The sequence below is a fragment of the Engraulis encrasicolus genome, chromosome 12 (genome assembly GCF_034702125.1).
Source record: "Engraulis encrasicolus isolate BLACKSEA-1 chromosome 12, IST_EnEncr_1.0, whole genome shotgun sequence".
Taxonomy (NCBI): domain Eukaryota; kingdom Metazoa; phylum Chordata; class Actinopteri; order Clupeiformes; family Engraulidae; genus Engraulis; species Engraulis encrasicolus.
In genome coordinates, this window is record NC_085868.1 from 19,170,862 (window position 1) to 19,190,861 (window position 20,000).

General features: G+C 45.4%; 1 protein-coding gene across 1 annotated transcript in view; it reads left to right on the forward strand.

Annotated features, from left to right (window-relative positions):
- LOC134460383 (von Willebrand factor D and EGF domain-containing protein-like) overlaps nucleotides 1–20,000 on the forward strand; it is a 163,169-nt gene that overhangs the window by 44,304 nt on the left and 98,865 nt on the right. The window contains exons 10-13 of the mRNA XM_063212814.1: nucleotides 2,609–2,885; nucleotides 5,307–5,509; nucleotides 7,360–7,952; nucleotides 8,279–8,893. Of these exons, the coding sequence (XP_063068884.1) occupies nucleotides 2,609–2,885; nucleotides 5,307–5,509; nucleotides 7,360–7,952; nucleotides 8,279–8,893 (1,688 nt within the window). The remainder of the gene's footprint in view (nucleotides 1–2,608; nucleotides 2,886–5,306; nucleotides 5,510–7,359; nucleotides 7,953–8,278; nucleotides 8,894–20,000) is intronic.

Below are 20,000 nucleotides of genomic sequence, written 5' to 3' on the forward strand. Positions count from 1 at the left end.
AGGCGGCTTAAAAAGTTATGTTACAATAAACACAAGAGACAAGATGACCATAGCTACATCACATTTAAAAAAATAAACACATTTCGGTAACACTTTATTTTAGGGACACATCTATTAGCACTAATACATACAATATTAATGCCTGTGTAAGTAACTTGTAAGGCATGTACTAAGCAAAATAAGACAGTTGTTAAGCATGTATTCACAAATGTCTTGTTCATGCCCAATTAGGGATTTATTACTAATATAACCTTAGTAAGGACCAGTAAGCCTATATTTCTATTTATTAGTAAGTAGTAAGTGGCAGAATACAATGTGTATAAGCTCCCGACACACTGTGTGAACAAACCCTGAACAGTGTGAAAACAGATGCAGAATAAGGGTCCCTATTCTAAAGTGATGCATTGGTCAGCCCAGATGGCTCAGGGCCTCTGCACTACCAAAGTCCTAGGGCCCCCACACCACCCAGGCCTGCACTACCTAGCCCCCCCCCGATCTACAAAGTGTAAGGGTATATCAAATAATTAATACTTACCCAACCGAGTCATCTAGTTTTCTCTTGTTCATATCAATGAGAGGGAGGTAACAAGAGCCTATATATAGCAAGGATTGAACGTACACTTGTCAATGGCGGTGGGTTGGTGAGATGTAATTTTTTTTTCATGTACCACTGAGTTTTAATTGTAAAAAAAAAACCAAAATAAATGCAGGCCATTAGAATAATAGTTTTGAAGCAAAACTAAACTACTCTTATGTGATAATTAAGTGAATGTTTGAGAACATTAGCTTCAAGAAGTGCAGTGCATGATGGGTACGCAATGTAGGCCAACAGACAACCTACCCAGCTCTGAGCCTACGTCCTTATCTCCTCCCCTCACTTGTGAAATTTAGTTGCTATCCAAACAATTTGCCATGTACGTAACAACAGAAATATTATCATTGCTGCATTGGCCATGCATTGCATTTCTGACTAAGGGCGTACCCATCATGCATTGCACTTCTTGTAGCTAAGTTTCTCAAACATTAACTTATTTATCAGAAAGGAATAGCTTAGTTTCGCTTCCAAACTATTACTCATCGTTATATTCTGCATTTATTGTAGGGTTTTTACAATTAAAACTAATTGGTGTATGAAAAAATGACATCTCACCACCCACCGTCATTGATAACTTTACGTCCAATCCTTGCTATATAATGCTTCCAATTACTCATGAACATTATTAGTAGAATAAGTGAGAACTTCATACCTATTGAGACTGATGTAGATTCTGAAATGTTCTTACACTTTGCTTTCCGGGGGGGGCGGGGGACGTAGAGTCGGGGCCCTAGGTAGTGCGGGGGCCCTAAGCCATCTGGGCTGAGCAATGCATCACTTTAGAATAGGGACCCTTATTCCACATCTGTTTTCACACTGTTCAGGGTTTGTTCACACAGTGTACCAGGAGCTTATACACATTGCATTCTGGCCCTTACTGCTTACACATAAATGGAAATCTAGGTCTACTAGGTCCTTACTAAGGTTATATTGGTAATAAATCCCTTATTGTGCATGAACAAGACATTTGTGAATACATGCTTAACAACTGTCTTATTTTGCTTAGTACATGCCTTACAAGTTACTTACACATGCATTAATATTTTATGTATTAGTGCTAATAGATGTGTCCCTAAAATAAAGTGTTAGCCACATTTCAACTGAGCATACACAGACGCCTAAAAAGCAGACAAGAAAGAAGGAATGACATTAAAAACAATTACATTGGTCGGTTAATGATGATTTTGATGTCTTTAAAATAATTTATGGATGGAAAAATGTCAAGATTTAGAGTGCTGAAGTTCATTCCAAGCTTTTGTTGCATATGATGAAAAGGCTGTTTTTCCAAGTTCAGCTATTGTAAGTAGAGTATATAAAAGTATTTTTCTGATGACCTTGTCCTGTTTTGAACACTATTTTGAAAAGAAAGCAAATTAATCTTTTCTACACCTGCAAAATGTAGAAAAGATGTAACGACGGTCTGTTTTTTCTTCTAGTTCAGTGGTTCTGCACCTTTTTTGAACAAAAGCCTCCCAACGTCCCCTTAACCTAATCATAAGCCTGCCAATGCCCCCCTTAGTATTAATAGAAGAAATAGACTAAAGCCTGGCTCAAACTACACGACTATCGGCCCGATTCTCGGCTGAAAACCCCCCTTGCGACAATCGGTGGAACTTTACCCCCTAGGACCATCGCAAGCGATTGTCGAGCAAGATTTCCTCGTCGTGACCGACGTTCTAAGATAGAACTTTGGCAGCTTGTCGGGCAACGTCGGACATTGTCTCTGTGGTTGCGAGCAGGGATAAGATTGACAGTTACGGTTCTCTTCTAGTGTGCGGTGCACCCCGACGTCAAAATCGGACACACAATCGGGAGTCGTGTAGTTTGAGCCTGGCTTTATGTCCCCCACTGGTAAATAAACTCCGCCCCCTCTCAGCAGTATCCTTCCCAACGCCCCCAACCCCCCTCCTCCCCTCCGAGGCTCCACAACGCCCCCTGGGCGGCTGTAGGGCCTCTGCTGAGAAACACTACTCTGATGTGTTGAAGTGAAATGTCCCTTTTCTCTCCCTGTAGACGGTATGACAACCATCAGACGGGCACGTTCGTCCTGTACCGCAGCCTGAGTCGTGAGTTTGAGGTGCAGGCTCGCCACTGGGACTGTGGGAGCCGGCATTACGCGGTGGCCTGCAGCTGTGGCGTGGCGGTGCGCGAGGGCAACGACCTGGTGACCTTTGACATGTGCAACGGACAGCTGCAGGAGACTCGGCCACACCTGTCCGTCAAGAGCCTGTCCAAGACCACGCCCCCTCAGGTTAAAATCCACGAGTCGCACCAGGGCAGGAAAGTTACGGTATGTGTGGGTTTGGTGTGGGTTTTTTTCATTTGTTTTGTTGTGTGTGTGTGGGTTGTGTGTGTGGCAGAGAGAGAGAGAGAGAGCGAGAGAGAGAGAGAGACAGAGGGAGAGAGAGAGAGAGAGAGAGAGAGAGCTAGAGAGAGAGAGAGCTAGAGAGAGAGAGCTAGAGGGAGAGCTAGAGGGAGAGAGAGAGAGAGAGAGAGAGAGAGAGAGAGAGAGAGAGAGAGAGAGAGAGAGAGAGAGAGAGAGAGCTAGAGAGAGAAAAGGTAGATGATAAAACAAATAGATACAGAGAGAGACAGTTTGTGTCTGTATGGACATTTTTTAGTTGTGATGCCATAGTTCTGTTAGGCTTATGTGTGTCTGTGTATGCTTTTTGCAGTATACATTTTTGCAGAGAGGTGCATTACGGTTTTACTTTGTGTGTGTGTGTGTGTGTGTGTGTGTGTGTGTGTGTGTGTGTGTGTGTGTGTGTGTGTGTGTGTGTGTGTGTGTGTGTGTGTGTGTGTGTGTGTGTGTGTGTGTGTGTGTGTGTGTGTGTGCGTGCGTTGTGCAGACATGTGTGTGTAGATGTGTATACTATTTATATTGCAATGGACAGAACTCTGGTATATATTTCTGCCTGCACAGAGAGAAAACTCTCTCTCTCTCTCCCTCCCTCTCTCTCTCTCTCTCTCTCTCTCCCTCTCTCTCTCTCTCTCTCTCTCTCTCTCTCTCTCTCTCTCTCTCTCTCCCCCTCTCTCTCTCTCTCTCTCCCCCCCCCTCTCTCTCTCCCCCCCTCTCTCTCTGTTTCTCTCTGCCTCATCTACTGTGTCCCTGTATACTCGGCAGATGAGGGGAATTAGTTTGGATCAAAACATGTGGATGAATGACCTCAGGCGTGCTGCCGGTGCTGTGTTATGACAGCTAAATTATTTACAGGCATGTCCACAGACACGCCATCCAGCATCACTGGAAGAGACGCCAGCCAAGTCCGCATGCAGTAGACTCCACATACTGTAGATGCTATGACTTGATTTGTAGTGAATCCATGCATTTATTCACAGAGCTGTATTTATACCTCATACTAGATTTGAGGTGATCTGACACTGCATGGTAGATAAATTAAGTGTATATCCAATAAGTCAGTGCTAATCTAGATATTTGTGGTGTGACAACTCAAAGTGTGTGTGTGTGTGTGTGTGTGTGTGTGTGTGTGTGTGTGTGTGTGTGTGTGTGTGTGTGTGTGTGTGTGTGTGTGTGTGTGCGTGTGCGCGCGCGTACATGCAAGTGGGTGTTTGTGCATGTTATTGTCCATGTATCTTAGTGTGTTTTGTGCTCTCAGTACAACCCATTTTGCAATAGAAGAAAGCCCTCATTTGAGCAGTTCAAAGTATATTTGGGTGCTATTGTATACTGTATACTTGGAAAGACATTGATTCTTAAAAACACTGTTTCTTAACTTGTGGGCCGGGACCCAAAAGTGGGTCGTGCAGGGATCCTGGGTGGGTCGAGAAGCTGTGGTGAAAAATGTACTACTTCACTCTTATTGACAGTCAAGATGCAAGATGTGGTTTTGAATAAATGACGTTGATATCGAAGACAGAGTGAAACATTTGTTTGACATGAAATATTTATGCTCTCTACTAGTTGATCGACATGTTGTGTGTCAGCATACAAAGCAAATGCTGATGCAGATTATCCAATTAATTATTTGACAATTCCGACTGCATGACAAATTATTTATAGCCTGGGCGAATAGCCGACTGTTGACTCCGTCAATCAGTCTGGCAAAAGCCATGAGGAATCCGTCTCCGTGGACGATGGGAGATGGTCTGATCTTACTCTATCATTTAAATGAATTGAAGTTCCAAACTCAAATTAAAACCCTTTATTAGCATGCCTGTTACGTTATAGCGTCGCAAAAGCATACAAATAACAAAACGAAAGTGTGAATATAGTTACCTTAACCTATCAGTAACGGGGCTCGCGGGTGAGTTCTACGTCACCACTCTCTACTGTTTGCTGATTGGCGAAACACTGAGAGAACCGAGCTCGAGGCTTTTGCCAGACGATGTGCGGAGCCAAAATCTTTGGGTGGAGTACAGAGGATGGCGTCGCGAGGCTAAATTATTTAGGTCAAAATTGGAAAATTGGAAAATTGTGGGTCCCAACACTAAGAACCACTGCTTTAGCACATAATGTCCTGCAGATATTTCTGACGATACTCACAGTTGGCGTGTGTTCATCTGTGCATGCTAGCCTACATTGCATGTGAATGACATGCTGACTTGCAGTTGTGTGTGTGTGCACAGTATTTTTCTTGCTTTACTATGTGTGTGATTGCTTGTGTTTGTGTCTGTGTTTTGTATATTTCTAGAGTTAGAGTTAGAGTCTCACCCCTGTGGCTGCGATGGTCATGTGTCCTCTCTCCTGTAGATCCTCTTCCGGTCCGGTGCGTTTGTGCGTGCCGATGTGAGTGACTGGGGCATGAGCCTGGCCCTGAGGGCTCCAGGCTCGGACCTGAACCGTACGCGCGGCCTCTGTGGAACGTTCGACCGCAATGGCAACAATGACCTGCACAGACCAGACGGAGCCGCCATTACCAGCGGAGACCTTCAGCACTTTATCAACAGTTGGAGGTGATTTACTGATTGATTGATTGATTGGACCAAATTCACATTTTTATGGGCCAAGTGCACTTATATTAGGGGTTTAACCTAGTTGTTAGTGCTCTATACTGTATATTGAATTTAGACAATGGACGACGTTACACAGCACAGTATAATAGGATCTTTTCTATACTGCAAAATAGAAACAACAGTACTCCTATAGAGCTAACCACCAATAATCACCAGAGGAACAAGTGGGATATTTTGTAAGAGTACAGGTGGTAGGGAGACTAACTAGGCAATAAGTTCACTTGTTCACAACTTGCTATTGCGTAGTACACATTTGCTCATCTGTACGTTAAAACATTACATTACAGTACATTACACTTAGCTGATGCCTTCATCCAAAGCGACTTGCACGAGTCATTTTTCAGGGTATTGGTTACAGGCCCTGTATGTGCAATGTGAGGTAGATGGATGCCAGCCATGGATGGAGTTGTAGGGAGAGGTCAGGTGGGATTCGAACCCACAACCACCAGACCAACCAACCAACCACAAGTCCAACTATCTAACCACGAGGCCACTGCTATCCCATGCATAGTATCATTCCATTCATCCAAGCCATCACATCTGCCATTACGAATGACACTTATTGTAGTTACAGGCATTTGGTCAAAACTTTGCAGCCCTGGCCCTACCATGGCCTAACTCCCACTCGCCTCCTGTCCATATCTTCACTATCCTGTCACACAAATAAACGCAAAAATTCCCCCCCAAAAAATTACATAAAAAATATATTGCTGCCCACTGATACTGAGGCTAACATTTTCTACAGTAGTCACAGAGTGGTGCCAACAGGCTATTCTGTTCTTTCCTCTTTTACTAATGGGTGAAAGCTTTTATGGAGCACTAATAGCTTGTTTGCGGGTGCACCGCTACCATTTCAACGACAGCTAATGGCAGGTAGTATCACATGGGTTATTGTTCACGATCTCCATTACCTCTAACGAGGAGGAATGACTTTTTGTTCACCATCTTGACTTTAATGGAAGCTCTTACAACGTGGGGCCTACATTACTCGACAGTACTGTGTTGATTAGAGATGTACAGGATCCAAGATCCGGTTCCGGATCCGGCAGGATAATAGTTTTTTTCAGACTGTCTGGATCCGGCAGGATCTTAAGCAGTGATTCCGGTATCTGGCAGTTACCTACAAATCAGGATCTGGGGCATCTCTAGCCTAGGCTTTTCAGTCAGTCTTTCACAACCCCAATCGCTGCATGGAGTGAAAGCCCTTTGGAAGCGACCGTTGAAGGCAGTGTGGCAGTAAGCCAATGAGTCTTAAAAACAGTTTGCGACAACGTAATAAAAAGGGCCCACGTGTGCGAGTTGGCTATGTGTTTCAACCCTTTCGTAGGATCCGGTATCCGGTTCCAGGATCTTTAGCATTGCATCCGGTATCCGGCAGGATCCTAAAAATCAGGATCCGGTGCATCTCTAGTGTAGATACATGTTATTAACTGTTAACTTCAGTTTCCTGCAGTCTACTACACCTTTACAATACACGTGGGGGCTCTACAGAGGCATATGAAATCTGAGGATTCACAAAAATATAAACCAGAAAAAAAGACAGAGAAGGAAGTCAGGTGGAAGGTAGACATTTTGTTCCTTTCAGATAGAAAAAAAATGAAATTAATCGAATGCCTAACCTTTATCAAATCTTAAATCCTCTCTAAGACGCAATGTGTCAGGGCTTAACTAGAAAGGCTAAAATGATACTTCAATTTGCCAGCCATATTAATAATATCTGTCTGTGTTTCCCCCCCTCTTCCTTTCCATCCTACCTGCTTCCCTTCCCTTCTCCTCCTGTCCTGTGATAGGATAGCGGCAGGGGAGAGCTTGTTTGACAGCACGCCGCCGCCCGCGTTGGCTGGCGAGATTAAGAGCCATTTCTGCCGCTGTCAGAGGGGCTACGGAACGCCGCTCCACGGGATGAGCGCCGCCAACTTCCTGTTCAACCAAGTGCCCACTTCCTCGTCCGCCTGCCAAGAGCACGACAGCGCGGATTACACGTCCCTCTTCCCGTTCCGAGACACCACTGCTGAACACACGCACACGCTCACGCATGGTTACGAGACGCAGGGAGGACACGAGCATGAGCAGAGCGTCCTCAAACGACACACGGTGTCTCCGGCAGAATCTCAGCATCACCAAGATGGCGTTGCATGGGCCTCCATGGGTAGGAAAAAGCGAGACATGAGTCAATCTGCTCTCATCAAACCTTCAACCTTCAGTCAAACGTCCGTCGTGACATCAGGGGAGAACGGACCCCCATCCAATCAGATGGTGTCGAGTTTACCTGTTCCAGGGTCAGAAGAAGACTCAAGTAGGCCGAATGACCGAAGGGCCAAAAGACAGAGCCTTTACGACTTCCCTCCAAACGCGGACCACAGGAACCGGCACCACCACCCAGGTTAAAATCATGGCTGCTAGATAATCAAAACTGTCAACATAACTCTGCATAGTTTGTAATGGTGATTGCTCTCTTGTATTATTTATTTTAAAATGTGTACACTATTTTACACTTGTTTGTTTTTTATAATTTGTGCAATACTTGTTTGTATTTCTTTTTAAAGGACCATCTAACCTGGCAAGGGGCAAAAAGATGGAAATTAGCCTTTTTTAAATTTCATAACTTGTGCAATACTGTTTGTATTTCTTTTTAAAGGACCATCTGACCTGTCAAAGCTAAAAAAAGCTATTAATATATGCTATCAACTTTCAATTTTCAACTTTCAGGTCCGGGCTCCTCGAGCCCCCAGCAGCAGCATCCGGACACGGATTTCCAGCCCGTCCTGGCATTCCAGAGCCTGAGCCAGGCCGACCTGGAGAACTTCGCCTACTTCTTCCCGGACGACCACCTGTCCGAGAGCCGTCCAGTCCCCCAGCCCGTATGGCCCACCCCAAGCGGCCTGACCTCGGCCAAGGCCCTGGAGCTGTGCCAGACGGCGCTGTCCAACTCCACCGTGGGCCGGGCGTGTCGCACCTTGCTGGACAGGCGTCTGGACGAGGCGGTGGAGCTGTGCATCCAGGACCTGCAGCTGAAGGACGACCTGGCCTGGGAGGACGCCCTCTTGCCCTTCCTGGAGAACGAGTGCGAGCGGAGGTTGCTGAGGAACAGGACCCTGCGAGCTCTGCAGCTCGGCGGTGGCGGTGGTGGTGGGAATGATGGTGCCGGGAATGGGAATGCCGGTGACGCTGCCCCCGGTGGTGTTGGTGGTGGTGCTGGGGTCTCAGGGGACATTGTCACAGCCCTGCGGTGCCCGAACATGTGCACTGGCAATGGGCTGTGCACCGAGGCTGGCTGCCAGTGTTACCCAGGACACAGCTTCTATGACTGCAGCATACCCATCAGTAAGTACCTTTGTTACATAAGCAACATACACTTCATACTTTAACACCTATGTTGGGCACGTAATTAAAAGAAGAAAATAATTGCATCTGTGCCATTTCACACTTCACACTTTCAACAACACATCTTTGGCAAATAATGATGTATGCCACTACCGATATAGTCAACCATTTTACCAGCATACCCATAAGTACCTATGTTACATAAAGAACATGCACTTTCAACAGGGCCCTAAATTAGGTTTTTTTCATGACCAGCCAAAATGGCTAGTAGATGTAAATCTTACTAGCCAAACACACACTCACTAATGGGACAAAGTGGCTAGTACAGTATGATGGTCCTTTCTACTAGCTAAACTGAAATTACATCAGCATTTGGGCAGTTGGCTATTGTTAATTTAGAGCCCTGCACTTCACACTTTAACACCTATGTTGTGCACGTAATTAAAAGAAGAAAATAATTGGATCCGTGCCACTCCGGTGTCTTCCCTCTAGTTAACATTTCACAACTCACACTTTCAACAACAACACATCTTTGGCAAATAATGATGTATGGCAGTGCCGATATAGTCAACAATCTTTCTTCCAGCCATTAAGACAATGGCAAAAAAATCCATCACTTTTTTTCTGCATATTTCAGTGCAAACTAGGATTACGATAAAGACATTTTCCTCTTTTTTAAAATTAGATTAAATTCAACTTGAGGCATTGCACATGTATACAGAAAAAAACTAAATTCAGTCCAGCATCTAACCAAACGTGCAAGTAGCAGGTGTTTGGGATGTGAATATGTACAGAATATGCAGTGTGTGTACAGATTAAATGCAGCATTTGCTGATTACATGCTGTTTGTTACACATAGTTCAGGCACAGGTGGGTATGTTTAGGGTGTGGAGCGGCTGTAATGCATTCACCATTACCATTTCTGCAAAGTGATCCCTTATCATAAGCCAAAACCTTTCATAATTACTTCGCCACCATGTCAAATAATTTTGTAGCTACATCTGGAAACGGCAGACTCTTAATGGCGTATCCCCTTTGACCTCTGACCTTTGGGCAGTGTGTGTCTTGGTGAGGATAATGAACTCGGTATCTGATCTAATAATTGCCAGTGTGTGTGTGTGTGTCTGTGTATCGCACATTTGAGATATGGTTCTCGGCAGCCCTGAACGAATTTTAATTAAAATCATATTGGTCTGGAACAGGAGAGGCCTGACCGTGCAGCTGCCTCTAGCAGGGGTGGGTGGTGCGGTACTGTGTGTGCGTGCCTGCCTGCGTGCGTGTGTGCGTGCGTGTGTGCGTATGTTTGTGTGTGAGGTGTGAGAGAGAAAGAGAGAGAGTCCCTGGGTGTGTGTGTGTGTGTGTGTGTGTGTGTGTGTGTGTGTGTGTGTGTGTGTGTGTGTGTGTGTGTGTGTGTGTGTGTGTGTGTGTGTGTGTGTGTGTGTGTGTGTGTGCGCGTGCACACGTGTGCTTGCGCGCGTGTGTATGTGTGCATGCATGCGTTTGTACATGTGTCTTGGGTAGATGAGTTGCCATCAATTCAATCTCATGCCTTGGCCAGCCATGTCTAGTTTGGTTGGCCTGCTCGCTGTGTGCTGGGCATTTCCTCTTCTCTTCGTCTTTCTGCCTGTACCAGTATCTTTCTCCTCCACAATTTTCTAGTTGTCTCTCTATATCCCTCTATGCAGTACCTTCCAGTCTCTCTACCTATTTCCAGCTTTAACTAGATCTTGCTGTTCAAAGTTGTTTCTGTCTCTGACATTCATGTTATCATATTTGCTCTGCCACTTTTCCCCTCTCCCTTCACCCCCCTGTTTTTATGGGTTTTGCTGGCGAGCCTATTCACTATTGACGGAAAATACTTATACTTCATAACAACATTGCTATGACAGTACAGAGAGCCTTACGGTAAACAACAGATTAAGACACAGCCATTACAATTTTGGTGACTGTAAGGTTATAAAGTAGGCTCTGCGCTAATATAAGGGGTTAATCTCTCTCAGCATTAGCTCCTAGTCTGCTGTTGTCTTGTCTGCATGGCTGCTTTGTGCCTTAGTGGTGTTTGCATTTGGGACAAGTGCTATCTGCTCTCCTTTAGCTCATTTCACATACTTTAAGTACTGTGTGCAAACGCCCTTAAGTTCACATCTCCAGGGAACAGAGCAGATGGTGTATTTCCCACCTTCCTTTCCCTTTCTTTCTCTTCCTTCCTCCCCCGTCCTCTCTCTCTTTCTCTCCCCCTATCTTTCTCTGTTTCAATCTCTCTCACACTGTCTCCAGTTCTATGTTTTTTTCTGTCGACAATTTTTCTTTTCTTGTCTTTTCTTACTTTCTTTCTTTCTTTCTTTCTTTCTTTCTTTCTTTCTTTCTTTCTTTCTTTCTTTCTTTCTTTCTTTCCTTTCTTTCTTTATTTTCTTTCTTCTTTTCATTCTTTCTTTATTTCTCCATGTCAGTATCTCTCTTGTCTGAAATTGAATACTGTTTGGTGCATGTTTCCCCTCTTCATCTCCCTCTCTTTCAGAGCCTCCCTATCTTTCTCTCCGTTATTTTGCTCTCTGGCTCTCTCTCTCTCCTCTCTCAGGTATTGTAATCATCATTTTTGTGGATCCTTATTTAGGATAATATTTCTCTCTGTGAAACATGCCGTAACTTTCCTAATGCACTGTATATGTGGGATGCTGTCTACTCCAGTCTGATGAAGCAGCACTTAGAGCCTGATCTTTCAGCACCTTTCCAAAAATGTTCCGTAGCATTAGCGTCAGCTTAGCATCGTCCTTGTCCTCCTCCTCCTCCTCCCCTTTCCTCCTCCTCCTTTTCTTCACCCCCTCTCCCTCATCTTCCTCACCCTCTCTTTCTTGCCAAACAAGGTTTTTCCTCTGAGGTATCTGTCACCACGCAGAGCTGCAATTGGCCTTGGACGTCAGCCAAATGGGCATTAATGCGCGGCTGATTAGCACAACGATCAGCATGTAGCGGTTATTGGGTTGCAGTTAAGCGGGTAGCAGTTAGTGGTTAGCGCCCCCTATTGCTCCCCCAGGTGAACTACGCCGCTGTGGCTCCCTGTGGGGCCAAGCAGAGACACACCTGGCCGGGCTTTAACTCACGTTATGGGGCAGATTAACATGGGGGCCTGGGGTAGGCTCTGGGGTGCGCATGAATTTGCGGGGGATTGGGAGAAGTGTGAAAGTTGTGCTCATGGTTTGGGGGTGGCAGTGTGCGAGGAGGGAGTAGTCTGTCTATGCCCTTGCCTGCCTACCTGTCTACCTGCCTGTCTGTCTGTGCCCCAGCCTTCCTGCCTACCTGTCTGCCTGATATATTGCTGCTGCTGTGGGGAGATCAACATGCAGGAGGTAGGAGTGAAGGGCAGGGGAATAAATCCACTCTAATTGCCTCCGAGATCACAGCTTAGAGAGAGAGAGAGAGAGAGAGAGAGAGAAAGATTGAAAGATAGATTGAAAGAAGATGAGAGAGAGAGAGAGAGAGAGAGAGAGAGAGAGAGAGAGAGAGAGAGAGAGAGAGAGAGAGAGAGAGAGAGAGATCGAAAGAGATAGATAGAGATAGAAAGAGATAGAAAGAGGATGAGAGATTAAAAAAAGATAGAGGGAGGGAAAGGTAGGCCTGGATGGAGAAATGGGTGAAAGGCCAGATAGAGGGATTGAGTGCTCTCAGTAAAAGGAGGTAGAGAGAGTGTGATATCATCCATCCATGCATGTACATAACTCATATGTAGTGTGGAGTAATCCAACTGGTTGTGAAAAGAAGGGTACTACACTTGCAGTTCAGACTTTATCCATTTTCATTTGATACAGTAACTCACCAATGTTTTGTCTGGTGAGACAGACAATCATGACGCCATTAGTCTGGAATCGCTCCATTCAGAAAGCTGAGAGCTGTGGGTGGGACCCGAAACTCCACTTCCCCAAATCTTTCCATACCATATCTGCCCTGCAAAAGCAAAGAGCAGTAACTACACCAACATTGAAACCGGGAAAATGCTGTCTAAAGGTCAGATTAGACTTCTGCAACTGCGCTCATCAAAAGTCGAGTGGCCACGAACCAATATTGTATTCATACATCTGCGAGTTCTGCGAGGTCCGAGGTCTCGTGGCGAGCCACATTTGAAATTGCGCGATTAGGCTACTTTCACTACATTGTAAGCACTGCGGTCATTATTAAGCAATGTTGCTTTCTATCCCGGTTAGCTAGGTATTTTCACACAAATTGCAAAGGCAATGCACTGGTATCATTATTTGACATACCCAGTCTGTTTTCACGAGCAGAAAATGCAAGCATGTAAAGACAGTTGATTCTGCCGATGTGTGTTTACATTCGATGGAGGAACGGTAGTAAAACCGCAGGCATTGTGCCACGAGTGTTCAACTGATGCATTGTTTGTTACTTAGCTTGTAGCTTCGTGTATTTACACACATTTACACACAAGGCATTAATAAAGTTTTTAACAGAATACAGCTCTGCTCTCACAAACTACTGGCATTGCGCTGCCACAAGAACAGAACAAGGAAGTAGCGAGACGACCAATCATAGTGCCTTTTTGTCTGCGTACTCCGCGTCCGTCCGACGGATAGTTAGAATTTTTTCGAGGCGCTCGACGACGGGCGCAGAGCCTCTGAGAGGGGGGCGTGGACTCGCATAGACAGAAAACGGACGGACGCAGATTCTATGCGTGCGAAGCATAAATCTAGCTTAAGCCTTGGTACGTTTGTATAAAGTTGGATATTCGACTTTCTTTCTTTCTTTCTGTCTCTCTCTTGTCTGAAATTGAATAATGTTTGGTGCTTGTTTCACCTTTCAATCTCCATCCCTCTCCCAGCCTCCCTCTCGTTCTCTCTGTTGTGTTTCTCCTGTAGTGTCCCCAGCTCCCACCGCATCTAAGAATCCTCTTCTGCAGCCCTCCCTTTACGAAAATTGACCATGGTTTTACTGTAGTAACCATGGTTTTATTGTAGTAACCATGGTTTCTCTAAGTAGTCTGAACTAACCATAGTATTATCATGGCTTATCCATGTTGTTTTTGGGTAACCATGAAAACCGTGGATCATATTTTTTTTCTATCACAGTTTGTGCCTACGGTTTAACCATAGTCACAAGCTATGCTAAAAAAACATGGTTAATTGTGGGTTCCATGGTCACCCAAAAAAAACATCAGCAGCTGTGGTGTAATGGTTGGGGATTTAGACTGTAGATCACAGAGTTGCAGGTTCGAATCCCACTCTTACCTCTCCCTACATCTCCCTCCATGACTGAAGTGCCCTTGAGCATAACACCTAACCCCACTTTGCTCCAAGGACTGTCACCAACATGTGCGTTGGACAAAAAAAGCAGCAGCTAAGTGTAATTTAGTGAATAATTATAAACCGTGGAAAAATTATGGTTAGTTTTCTAACAATAGTCAAACCAAAAACCATGCCGAACCATGCTCAAAAAACCATGGTTTGCCATGGTCAATTTTCGTAAGGGTTGTAACGCTTCCTTTTCATCCAGATGAAGAGGGACATTTTAAGGGTCCTTATGAGGCTGCTTGGCATTTATCTATGTCATTTTCGGAACCTTTCATCCATACAAAGGCTGAGAAGCTGGCAAGGCTACCGTAGTTAGGTAGCACTCTTGTACAAATGATTGATTGGTGTTCATTGTTAGCATGCTCCAGCGGAACTCTAAAGAACTGTGTCTTACTCTTGGCAAAAGTACAGTGGGAATACACACAGGCACACAGACACGCAGACACACACACACGCACGCATGCACGCACGCACGCACACGCACACACACACACACACACACACACAGCCTCCTCTACTGCACCATCTTTGGAGCCTTGTACCTGCATGCCAGTATGGAACACTTTAGATCTTCTTGTTTTCTAAAGGGAGACACAGCAGTGTGTCAATTCTCGCAGGTTCCCACTTAACTAACAAGCAGCCCCAACCCCATCCTATCAAGGATATCCTCAAAAATATAAGTGGTTCATTTGAAAAAAAGTATGCAAGGTCGTTGTACTTCCTGTGAAGTATGCAAGGCCCCATATCAGAAAGTGTGCAAGGACTAACCAGATTTCTTTAAAAAAAAGAAGTAACCAATCAATGAAATTGAGAGGTGCGTAGCTCGTCTTGATAGGAAATAGAGGACTTCAGGGTTTTCTTCCTTTCATCCTTCAACCAAACACTGTATGGGGTGCGTGTGTGTGTGTGTGTGTGTGTGTGTGTGTGTGTGTGTGTGTGTGTGTGTGTGTGTGTGTGTGTGTGTGTGTGTGTGTGTGTGTGTGTGTGTGTGTGTGTGTGTGTGTGTGTGTGTGTTTGTCTGATCGAGTTTGAGTGAGAGAGAGAGAGAGGAGTAGAGTAGGGGGAAGGCAAGGAGGAAGAGGAAGAGGGAGAGAGGGAGAGGGAGGGAGAGAGAGAGAGAGAGAGAGAGAGAGAGAGAGAGAGAGAGAGAGAGAGAGAGAGAGAGAGAGAGAGAGAGAGAGAGAGAGAGAGAGAGAGAGATACGCTGTCTGAGGGTTGGTGTAATCACAACCCATTCCCTGTTTAAATACCTATCTTTGAGGTGGGTGTTGTTCTCTTGGCCTCTCCACGGGCGGTGGGGCTCAGCACTGCATGTGTGCGTGTGTGTGTGTGTGTGTGTGTGTGTGTGTGTGTGTGTGTGTGTGTGTGTGTGTGTTTGTGTGTGTGTGTGTGTGTGTTTGTGTATGTGTGGGCGCATGTCCGTGTACTCTTTTGCAAGGTCCAGGCACTGCATCGATGGTCCAAGGAGAAAAAATAGCCTCCTTTTCCCCCAGACACATGCTACCGTTCCCAGCCTATCATTACTCTGCCTCCCTCCCCTCCCCTGTTCTACGGCTAACGGGGATAATAGACCTGGTTTCCTGGTGTTCTCTGCCCGGTGCGGTCCACTTCCACCCCCTGCCTGACGGTCCGGATGCTAGTCATTATACCTGTACCTCTGACGGCCGAAAATGACACTGCTGTTGTTGCTGTGGACAGCCTCCCTTCCACGGACTGTAAAATCATCCACTGTGACAGGAAAAAAGAAATTTGTGTCCATTGTGTGATTGAAAGGGAGCAGTCGTTCCAATCGTTCCGATCTGAAAGACAACATAGTGAGGCTACCAAATCATGGTCCCTGCCTCTCTCTAATCAGAGAACAGTGAGGCGTGGAAAAGCGATGAGTTTGTTTGATACAACTGACACAATTGGCTATTGCTACATATGGTAAATGGTAAATGGACTGCATTTATATAGCGCCTTTCCACTCCTTCGAGCACTCAAAGCGCTTTACATTGTATGCCTCACATTCACCCATTCACACTCACATTCACACACCGATGGCTGTGGCTGCCACGCAGGGTACCACCCTGACACCAGGAGCAACTTGGGGTTAAATATCTTGCTCAAGGACACAACGATGGAGTCAGGCCGAGTGGGGCTCGGACATGCAACCTTTGGGTTGTCAAACAGCTCCTCTACCATCTGAGCTACCACCGCACCGTACGTATTGCCAAATGACACATTCGTAACGCCCAATAAAAAGCCGTCGTCAACCGTGAACCACACACCCCCTACAGGATTTACAGTAGGCAGGTCTCCAGACCTTATCTCACTTGTGATTAGGACTGGTAATAACCAGACAACCAAACTGGTGCTTTGACTAGGAATTCAAGCAGTCAAGCAGTCAACAGTGAAAGCGCACCCATAACCTTAATGACCACTCCAATGCACCTATAACTCTACTGATGGTCACTCGAGTTCACTGTTTTAGACGTGGCTACCTTTTGAGTTAGATATCGCTAGCCTAACATCAATTATTATCCTCCACCACCTTGCAATTGTTTCTGTAGGAAATTGACATTTTGTTGCACCACAGACCTTCACATACCACATATAACACTTGGAGATTCAGATTTAACACTTACAGTGTTGGTCTTACACTCCAGGTGTTCAATTAACCACTATAAAATGTACTGTGTACAAACGCTGCTGTGCGGTGTGAATGAAAGAGAAGGCCTGGGCAAGAGAAGGAGGCCCCTGCTGAATAACCAACAGCACCAGGTGATGCAGCCGTGCATGTTGAGAGCAGGGGTGTCATACAGGGGGGTTAAGTGTGACTGAGTTAGCAGGGCAGGGGGGAGGGGGACACAGTGTCTGATTCATGTAGATATATGACTAGGGGGGTCCATTGGAGCTGACTGTACATAGGGCCCACACTTTGCTGCTATGCCCCTGGTTGAGTGTCAGAATCGGTTTGTTTTGACAGTGGCAGTTGGCGGCTGCGTTTAAATATTTTATATTGAAGCATAATTGTTTTAACACCTTGGTCTGGCACCTTCCTACCGTGAGCCAAACGGAGCTAAATGCAGTTATTTGCCATGCAGGGGCAGAGCTATGGGGAGGGCGAGCAGGGCACTTGCTCCTTGGCCCAGGGCCCTCCCCTATTCGTGGTGGGCGCCCTATTGTGAGCTTGGCAAGCTGTATAGGGGGCCCTATAAGTGTCTTCCCCTGGGGCCCTGTGTGCAATTGTTCCGCCACTGATGCCATGCTGTAGGAAATGAATTCTGACACTCTCAAGCCCTCAATGACGAGAACTGGCGGCCAGAAAAAGAATCTCAGAATCTGGAGTTACTGTAACAATAGTCTCGTTTCCATGCCTTTTATCTTTTTAAAAGTGCCAGCTGGCTTTTGTTCAGCGTTCAAAGACGAGGCGGGGTACAGATGAATCTACTTGAGAGGAAAAGGTCTACTTTGTGCCGTGCTTCTGACAAAAAAGGAAGTTGTCTATTTCCCACTGTTGTGCAGAGTATGAATTTATTCATTTCATTTTTTTTGAAAGTGGCATCTTGGCATCACATAAACAGAACAGTCTGCTGCATTTGTATGTGTGTGTGTGTGTGTTATTTTCAATGACACATTTCAGCATATTTTTACATGTTTTTACTACCCAGCAAAAAAAAAAAAACGTCACAACCGGGCCGCCTCATTTGGAAGCTCATTTGGGATAGAGATGTGAATTAAGTGGTATTGTCTCCGAAGGGGAAGTGGTGTAGGCTGGGCCTGGAAGCACATTTGAAATGTTAAAAAATGTCTGATTTAAGTGGGGGGGCAGGAGCAAGGGGGCTGTGTTGGCAGCGCCAGGGTATTCATCATGCATGGGAAACTCCCATCTGCTCTCCTCTGCTCTCCTCTCCTCTCCTATGCTCTCCTCTGTTCTGTCTGTCGGTCTGTCTGCCTGCCTTTCTGTCTGTCTGTCTGTCTGTCTGTCTGTCTGTCTGTCTGTCTGTCTGTCTGTCTGTCTGTCTGTCTGTCTGTCTGTCTGTCTGTCTGTCTGTCTGTCTGTCTGTCTGGGGTATTCAGCATTGGGGTATTTATTATGAATAATGCTGGACAACACTGGATGACTAATGCTTGATGGCAACCTCTCCTCTGCTCTGTCTGTCTGCCTGTTCGTCTGTCTGTATTTGTATATCTGTCTGTCTGTCTGTCTGTCTGTCTGTCTGTCTGCCTGGGGTATTCAGCATTGAGCCAGTTATTATGAATAATGCTGGACAACACCGGATGACTAATGCTGGATGGCAAACTCCCATCTGCTCTCCTCTGCTCTGTTCTGTCTGTCTGTCTGTCTGTCTGTCTGACTATCTGTATTTGTATATCTGTCTGTCTGTCTGTCTGTCTGTCTGGAATTTTCAGCATTGAGACAGTTATTATGAATAATGCTGGACAACACCAGACACTAATGCTGGACGAGAAACTCCATTCTGGTGTGCCTGTCTGCCTGTCTGTCTGTCTGTATTTGTATATCTGCCTGTCTGTCTGTCTGTCTGTCTGTCTGTCTGTCTGTCTGTCTGGAGTATTCAGCATTGGGGTATTCATTATGAATGATGCTGGACAGCACCAGACGACTGCTGGATGCTGGATGGCAAACCTCCAATCTGGTCTGCCTGTCTGTCTGTACTGTACTGTACTAGGGGTGTAAATAATAATCGATATGCATTGGTGCATGGATCCTACGACCGGAGATCGAATAGAATCAAATTGAATCTTATCGTATCGTGGGGCATTCTTAATAGTAGTGGGAAAGTAATTGGAAAAAAATCGAATTGAATCATTTAGTATTGTGGGGCATTCTTAAGTATCGAAAAGAATCAAATCGCTGCCTTAAGAACTTGATATCGAGTTGTATTGTCATGGAGGCTGTGATTTACACACCTAGTCTGTACATCTATTTGTATGTCTATTTGTCTCTCTACGTCTATTTTTCTCTCCGTCTCTCTGGTCTTGCTTTAGTTACAGTATTTGTACTTCTTCCTGGTCTCTCCATCTGTTTGTATGTATTTCTGGTCTGTCTGTTCATGTGTGTCTGTCTGTCTTTCAGACTACCCAGAATGCATTGCTGTGCTCTTGCCCCACAGCAGATCAGAAGCTGTAACTTTGCATAGAAACTGATATTAAAAAAAGTGCGTGCGTGCGTGTGCGTGTGTGTGTGCGTGCGCGCGCGCATGTGTGTGCGTGCGTGTGTGTGCGTGTGTATGTGAGCGTGTGCGTGTGTACTTGTGTTGTGTGTGTAAGTGTGTGTTTAAGTGTGTGCGTACGTATGTGTGTGTGTGTGTAAAGGGGAGGGGGTGCATCCTAATTAAAGGGGAGAGATTGTGAAATGCTGGCCCTAATTGCTGTGCATCATCTGGCTAGCGAGAGAGCTAATGGTCTCCTGGAGACCCATGCAAGGTGAGCTCTACGTTTTCATACCATTTCCCTGTTTCCCCTCTGAATGCAAGCACACACACACACACACACACACACACACACACACACACACACACACACACACACACACACACACACACACACACACACACACACAGTGCCCTCCATAATTATTGGCACCCCTGGTTGAGATGTGTTTTTTAGCTTCCAATTATTTTATTTTTTTTCTAAATAATATGGGACCTTAATGGAAAAAAAGAGAAAAATCCAACCTTCAATACAAGTGCATTTATTCAGTGGGGAAAAATCCCACATAAAGAAATAATTATTTGACATCAAATAATGTGTGTCACAATTATTAGCACCCCTGGTGTTAATATTTTGTACAACCCCCTTTTGCC